At 34.8% G+C, this 8,428-nt stretch overlaps 1 protein-coding gene across 1 annotated transcript in view; it reads left to right on the forward strand.

Annotated features, from left to right (window-relative positions):
* The window catches only part of USP34 (ubiquitin specific peptidase 34), a gene marked incomplete at its 5' end in the record, with an annotated part of 116,385 nt that overhangs the window by 4,697 nt on the left and 103,260 nt on the right, over positions 1-8,428 (forward strand). Inside the window, 2 exon segments of the mRNA XM_010191374.1 lie at positions 3,065-3,115; positions 3,283-3,432. Coding sequence (XP_010189676.1) covers positions 3,065-3,115; positions 3,283-3,432 — 201 coding nt within the window.

Genomic DNA, 8,428 nt, shown 5'->3' on the forward strand with positions numbered 1-8,428 from the left:
AGGGAAATTTTCTGTTACAAAACAGACTCCAATCTCTACTCTCACTGACCAGAATTTCCTTATTTCCCAATTCTTGATAAGAATTTACACAGTTTAATTGAGTCATCACATCCAGTAAGGTTTCACTTTGCCTAGAAATTACTAATTAGGCTGTCATTTAAAAATTTCCGATGTAAGGCTTTCACATAGATTACCTTCTGGTAATGATTAGCAGTCAATGTTACTGTACGCCTTTGCTCTTCATGCAGCTCCAAGATCTTTGTTGTTAGTGACAGCAGACAGAAGACAAGTTTTGAAGCCTAATCTTCTTATCTGATGCTTGCCAAAGCCATTTTACACTTGCCGATCTTGTGGAGAAGAAAATAATTCATGTGAAAGTAGATGGTTTCCCCTAGTTTAGGAGTTTGCAAAGCTGGATGAAAATGAACAGCAAAGCAAGATTTGTTGGTTGTCCAAAGGGTGTCTGCCTCTATATGGTTCTATAGATTCTCTCCTTAAATGATACAGGCTAAGAATTGTTTTTGTCCCTTACAACATTTCTTAAGTGAAAGAGTGAAGACCATGGAAGCCAAATTGGTAGCCAGAAGCACTGTGTACTCGTGACAGCAGAAGCTGCCTTGAACAAGTGGCCTTCTAGAGGGCAGAAATGTCACAGAAATATGCTATATATTAGAACAATGACACTACATCGTGAGGAAGTAAGTCAAGCATATTGACAAGTATATAGTCTTGACCTGTGGAGAACGGATCTCAGTCTCTGTATACAGAAGGTTCGTCTCATCTTGAGAAGCCTAATGTAAAATGTCTTTCTACTAAGTTTGAATCTCCAAAACAGCACAATTAGTTGCAGTCAGTTAGAGGTCAACCTACTTGAGGACATAAATATGAAAAAAAATGTGTAAATGGAAACACACCATTTGCTTGTGTTGAAACCTACTGGTATTTTTACTTCAGAGAGAGGGCCTTTGTGTTTGTTTTTCTTACTAAAAAAAAATCAGCTCACAATATTTTTATGAATATGTGGTGGTTTTTTTTGAGAAATGTTCATACTTTGGAATTTTTTTTTTATGTATGGGATATCTTTTAACAGATCTTGCATACAAGGTAATTTAAGATTGTATGCCCTATTCTTCTTTTTGTACTTTGTGCAGCAAGTGCAATACCTAGAATGGATGCTTCAGGGGTGGGAAGCAAAAATCTAGAAAACGAAGGCTCTTAAAATCCAGTAGAGGAAGAAGAAACAATGTAAATGCACGCCTGAAGTTTGCACTACCTCAGGATGAACAATGAATCTGAATGAAGTTACCCAATCATTTAGCAGTTCTTGACAGAGGATTAAATGAAAGAGAAAAAAATTAGTATCAGTGTATTTTCTTGGAAGATATCTCTACTTAAGTGCCCTCCACCAAGATTATGTCCATGTCAGACCTCAGCTAGTATGTTTTATCTGAAGTGATGGTGTTTTTTAATGCCATATCAGATTCCTATGAGGAATTCTCTTACTTCCTTATGAACTTGATCTTAAGGAATTCTGTCTCTCTTCTGTTTCACGTCTGCAAGAACAGAAGTCACATTTCCAGACTCAGTCTCTCAACTGCAGTGCTTCTAGTAAGCTTTGTGGGACTTGAGCAACAGACCTCCATGAGTTTTTGATTTCTGTATTCCAAGAACTGTAGTTCACACAAGAAGTCTCTTATTTTATTCAAGAAAACAAATGAAATTTCTCACACTGTTTCTGCAATTTTCATGAGCGGAGCACTGCTCATGAACACCTTTTCTTGCTACTTGAAAACATACCACCTACTGGCTTCAAAGCTATTTTAAAAATAACTGTTACAGTATCACGAGTTCGGGCATGACTTAGAGTTCAGCAGAAGAAAAATGAAAATAAATGCTTAGATATGATATGAGCATATTGAATAATTCAGAATGTTTGTATCACACTTAATCCATCCAAAATTGCTTGCCTCCAGCATCCTCTGGTACAGTTTTGAGAAGCTTACTCCTACACAGCTATTTGAAATATATTCAGGGAATTTCATTTAAAAAGTTAACTTTATGTGAAACTTATATTTGATTTGTGAATATGAGAACTGGATGTTTGGCATGGAGGAATGGGAAGGTGAAGAACGTGTGCTGTAACTACTTGCAAGTATCCATGGCAATGTTGTAGTTTTACAATCACGTTTTACGTTATCTTCAGTGCCCTTTTGCTCCCAACCGTATGTAAGATACATAAAATATGTGTAACAGCCCTAATAAAGAAAATTCCTGCTTTATACTGCCCAAAACATGGGTGTTGTGAACACGAAAAAGAAAAGCTATTTTTTAAAACCCTTTTCAGTTCAGTACTTCTAGGAAATAGATTTCTTGTTGCAGCGAATAGCTAACAGTTGGATAGGGTTATACGATTCCTTCTCACTCTTTAGTTAGCTTAATCCTGTAAAGAGTATTAGACACTTATTGTATATTATGTGTTTTGTTATATTGAAAAGAATATAGTAGTTGAAGTTAAAGAATTTTAATATTCTCATGGAAATGAATAATTAGACAGTTTAGCCCCTTAAGTCATTAAATGTAGGATTATAGAACATCCTACATTTCATGTAAATTCAGATGTTTGGATATATGCTTCATCTTTATGCAAAAATTGCATTCAGAAGTACCTAGATTGGTTGGTTCTGTAATTTTCAGGCTGGTGTGCAGCCAGAGTGCCAGATTATCCCCTTTGCACTATTACTGTTTAAGAAAATTGGTGATCTGAAGGGGGGTGGGATTGAAGAATGATCTGTTAATCCAGCCATTGAGAGCCACTGCTGAGGTGTTATCCTAAGTGTGTATTTGTGTACCTATAAATACATCTTGACAAAGGTAAAATGGTGAACTGGATAAGTATGTTTTGCAGTGTACAAGTGGAGCAAAGCTTGAGCTTCTGTCTTTCTCCAGATTAAGGTTTTGGTTTTTTCTGTCAGTTAACTATAATGGCTGTTAATGGTCAGTTGATGTTTTTGTTCTATAAATGTGTTGTGCTTCATTTAATTTTAATTTTTTTCTTTTTAAACAGGATATTTCTGCCCAAGAAAGCAATATATTAGGGGCGTTCTGTGATATGAATGTAAGTTGTCCATTTTTAAATAGATGCATGTTTCCTAGAAACCTTAAATGGCCATGGTTGTTCCACCGTATAGATTTGTGTTATACTAATGCAGCTTTTGAATTTCCTGTATGTCTAAGTGAATCTAGTATTGATGTTCAAACTTTCTTTTTTTTAAATATTTATAGGATGTAGAAGTACCGTTGCACTTGCTTCGTTATGTTTGTCTGTTTTGTGGAAAAAATGGCCTTTCCCTCATGAAGGATTGTTTTGAATATGGAACTCCTGAAACACTGCCATTTCTTATAGCACATGCATTTATCACAGTGGTATCTAATGTAAGTATAGTCTTTAAACTGTTTTAATGTTAAACACAAAAAGTAAAATGACTGAACTCTGAAAGAATTCTGTAGGACCATGGAGGGAGAAAAATACTGTAAGATTCTCCTTGTTATCAGTATGAGGTTTGCTGGTCCACTGAGCATTTAATCATCCAAACCCTGTACGTCTCCTGTAAGCATACAAGTAGTTTTGCAAGTTTATACATAGATACGAAGATTTTAACAGCCCCAGAAAATACTTATAAGAATGTTGTCAGAGGTCTTTGTGTCCCTGAAATTGTATCATGGAAATGTTGCTTTAGGCTTCATTAGGCTATGTTAACTTTTCACCCATTTTCTGAGGCACAAAGGAAAAGCCTATGGATTTCTTTTCTTCTCAGTTTCCTGTGATTTCTTTAATCATTACACACATTTGCAGCATGGAGGTAACAGTTTATTTTCACTTGGTTTTAGAATACATGTCCGTCGTTATTTCTCCATTTTATAAGTAATAGTGATTTTTACTAGCAGAATTACGAATTGATTTTAGTGGACACTCAAAGGAGGCTGGTGATAGAGAGAAAAACCAGTCTCTGACAAAGGATATATGAAGACTGAGTGTAATGTGAAGATGTGAAGTTGTGGCCTGTCTTCTGGGTGTTACGTATGGAGAGTTTGTCCATACAGTAGTTTGTTATGCCTTATATCACATGAGTTTAACATAATTTTGACATTGATTGCAATTTTAAATACTTAAAATCAGATCTTTCCCTCCACACATCTTCTCTCCTTCCTTGTTGCTGTTACTGAACAGCTCAGATGACGTTCTAAATAAGTATTGGAATATGTTCGCATAGAGGGAACCAGCGACTGCAGTAAAGCTACTGCTGGTGATCTGTATCACTCACTCCTGATCCTTTTTAGTGTAATGGTTCTTAACTTGTAGGTCAGAGAACAAATAAGGCCATGATGTGCTCTGTTCTCGTAAGCTTGCACAGAAGGGCAGGACCTCTGTATGTTAAATTGCAGGGAGTCTCTTCTGGCCCTTTCTGTGTGCTCTGATGAGCTTCCAAATGATAATCTGATGCGTTTCTTCATCTCTAGTTGTTGTCAGTGCAGCCTGCAGTCTTCAAACCATTTGCTGAAACTGTATGTTCTTATAGGTTATTCTGGTTTAGAAGTACATTTCAGTCATGGAATCAAAACATTTTTACATGTCTGATTTTTGTTTTATTTATTTTGTGAGAATGGGCAAGACTGTTTTGAACAGTGAGTGGGAGCTCCCTATCACACCAGCATTTTTTTCAACAAGCATTCAGACTGCACATCCCATTTCCTAGATATCCCATACCAGTACATGTTTATAAACTGCATCTGCCTTTCTTCTTTGTCCTTTTTTTGAACTCTATATTTTTTTCCACGTAAATTGTTTATTTTCTTTATTCTTAGTGATGTGCCCTAACCCAAAATACTTCTCAGCGAAGTTTCTCTTTTCTGATAATTACTTAGCAAATTTGCATTTATCTTTTGTTCTAGAAGGTAATACATTTAGCTGTCTCTTGCAGCTATTTTAGATGACTGCTATGGTTAAACCTGCCAGATAAAGTTAAATTCAACCCAAACCCTATAACCAGAAGAAGTACTGTTTCTTCAGCCTTTTCCAGCATTGTATCTTTTACGATTCAACTAGAATCCTTCTTCTGAACTCTGTCTGGCTTTGCTGGCAAATCTGTGCGAGTTAGACAAAAACTGTTGTAAAAAAAAAAAAAATTCTCTTTAGATTTTACCTGTCCATTCACTACAGAAAGTATAAGAAAATGTTTTGTGTGCAATGTGCTTTATTCTTCCACTTCCCACATTTTGGTGTCAGTTAGTGTACTTGTCAGCAAGACTTTCAAATGCAGTATGTTTTTTAGGTCCAAATGAGACAGCTGATTTATTTAACAAAATACATTTTGTCTTGCTGCTATTAAAAAAAAATAAATTACCTCTATAATGGCGCATAAGCTTCTAATTTTGATGTAATGTTTCTTTTTTCTTGTTTCTTTTTATATAATCTCACTATATAATTGATATAATTTAGGTAAATAAAAAAATGTAATAAATTTTTCTCATGTCTGTGAAATGGTATACCAAACTCCAATAAAACAAGAAGAAGCATTCACAAAACTGTACTTTTTATGAACAAAATATTGGTGATCTTAGCAAGAATTCTGCTAATTTGACTTGGTTTTATCCCAGTGCATTTCAGTTTATGGGACTTATAGATAGTGTGAGATTTATGAATGACCCTGTCACTAAGTGCTTGGAGAACGGCTGTGCAGTGTCAACTCTTAACTGATTCACAACGTGTAAAGCCAGAACCATAGCGTATAGCAACTCTTAAATACATTTTCACAGTTGTACTCACTCTTTGAGAATGACAGTTAAGTAGCCGTTATTGTAAAGTCTCCTGGAAATAGCCATGCTGGAATTTGTTTTAAAGTCTGTGAGATGAATGTGTTGTTTAGCTACTACCTTATATGTTTCAAAAATATTTTCCAAAAGATTATAGTGGGGATCAACCAGTCAATTGATCATTAAAAAGTTAGGCTTAATAGTAAGCTCCAGGAAGTAGAACAGGTGAGGTTGGAAATAGTAAATTGAAGTCAAAGATATAATTTGCTAACAACCAGTAACATTCAACCTTTAGCAGACAAGGCCGGCATAGTGGTGTGGAAAGCATTTGCTCTGTTTCTTCCACAAAGGAAGGTGGACATCTTATTAAATACACTTTAGAGGTGCATGTAACAGAAGACCATTACCACAAATTAGTAAGTCTGTGGGGAATTGAGCTACTTGTTTGTGATCACTGATGTCTGCTTTGTATAGAGGACATTAAAATTATTGAAAATATGCTTTTCCTTGGATGTTTTTTTAATCCTGCAAATCTTGTTTGAGTAATTGTCTTTGTCAGACAAGCTTATGTTTATAATAATAAAGCCAGCAGATGTAATGTAATACAATTTGCTTCACACAGAGAGTTGGCTAGTTGGCACTGAGGATTTTTCTCCAGCTCATGGCTCTACTTTCTTAGCAACCTGTATTATGGTAGGGCTGACTGTTACTCCTTCGCTGTCTTTTTTTAGTTAGATACTTGCTTTCTCATTTCTTCCTGCATTTCATATCCTGTGTTATTTGCTCAGTTTAACTACCTATTTTGTGTTGGTCTCCTTAAAAAACTAACAGGCTCGGAGAAGTCCATGACCAACCTGTGGAGGGTTTAAACCTCACTGAAAAAGCCTGTCATTACCTCATTCTGTATCATTTCAGTTTTGTGGATGTTGTGGAAGAATAACTGCCTTCTCAGTGGAGGTGATTTAATAGAAAGAATGCTGATGGTTTCCAAAATTTTGGTTTAATTTTATTATGTCAAGCTTTAAAACTTAAGTCAGAAGTAAAAACTGTTGAAAGAAGCATTGTCTTTTAGAAATTAATTGCCTATCATAAAGAGCAAATAATTTAAAAACCCAAAACCTTCTGAAACTTGAGAATAGAAGAGATGCACTAAATAATTTGTCTTAAGAGAAGGTGCGAACAAAAAAAAAGATAAAATTGTGGATCTTAATGTAGTTTTAGATGTTATTTTATTGTAATTTTATTTAAATATTTATATTTGAGTTAATGATGAAAATTATTTTTTCATTTATAATGTGAAATAATTCATTAATTCAATTCTGAAGATGAAAGTAGTACGTAATGCAAGTATACAGATGAATGAAATGGCTTTAGAAGTTTGAATTAATACAGAGTGAAAATTAAAATGAACAATGAAAGCTATAAAAAGAAAATTATAGAAACATTTCCTACTTTTATTTGACAAGGAAATATATTTGCTTTTGTGTTTCATACCTGTATATGAGGAAGAGAAGCACATCATGGTGTTAAAAATCAGATTGTCTATATACCATAGTATCTTTGTCATCCTTGCAATTCCTTGTGAAAATGTTATTCTTGTTTCTAGAACAAGCATCTTCTAGTTACGCTTTCTATCTTTAGGATGTTAGCATTTTTTGTCTTCTCGAGACTGCCAATAGGATCAGAAGCCTATTCCAAATGTGGTCTTTTTTTGCAATGTGGAGATTTGGCTGGTTTGTGTTTCAAAGTAGGTTAGTATTGTTACTGTGTAGTGTTAGTTGCATTGTAAAAAAAGTCTGAAAAGGATTTTTCTTCAGAACTGACTCTCAAAGTTATTTGGTTAATTCCAGAAATGTTTGAAATAAATGCTAGTGATATGGTTTTACTACGGCCTAATATGTTTATCTCCTGGCAAGGAGAATTTAGTTTTTCTACATACAGAATTTTGCAAAATCCTGTTGAGAATTTAGTCCTTAGCCGTAATTTATTGCATCAGTTGCAAAGCTGAAACATTCTTTTAAGAACAAACATGGAGATGTAAATGGACATGACAGCTCTGAGTGTCTGGCGGTGTTAGCTATTCACAAGATCTGTGTGTGCACATGATTAAAATTGTGTGAGTAGTAGTAACAGCCTCTAATGTTTCATCTACGCTAGATCCCTTACCTGGCACATAGTTGTCTTTCTGTAACAGGTTTAACAGGCTCAGCATTCCTTTTTGAAATGCAGATGGAACTTCTAACTTTGCCTGTGTAAGTAGTTTGGTTGGTCCTCTTTTCCTCACAGCAGTGTTGAATAGCTGTTTCAGGGTTTTTTTGCTCTGCATACGTTTTCTTCCTGCATACAGTTTTGCAAATGTGGTAAAGGCAGAATGGAAAATATGAGTATGCAAATATGGTAGTAAAAAACCTGTCTTTAGTCACTGGTTATAAAACATAATTTTATTTTGTAGTATATATAAACCCTAAGAAGTAAAACATCAACACAAGTCAAATAATTTTACTTGATTTAGGAAAGATTTGCAAGGAACAGAAAGAATGGAATAATTTTCTTGTAGACTTCAAAAGAAAAATGAAAAAAGAGCCCTACAAGGCTGAGTAGCCCGTGTTTTTCCTGC

Source organism: Mesitornis unicolor, unplaced genomic scaffold (genome assembly GCF_000695765.1).
Source record: "Mesitornis unicolor isolate BGI_N332 unplaced genomic scaffold, ASM69576v1 scaffold14179, whole genome shotgun sequence".
Taxonomy (NCBI): Eukaryota; Metazoa; Chordata; class Aves; order Mesitornithiformes; family Mesitornithidae; genus Mesitornis; species Mesitornis unicolor.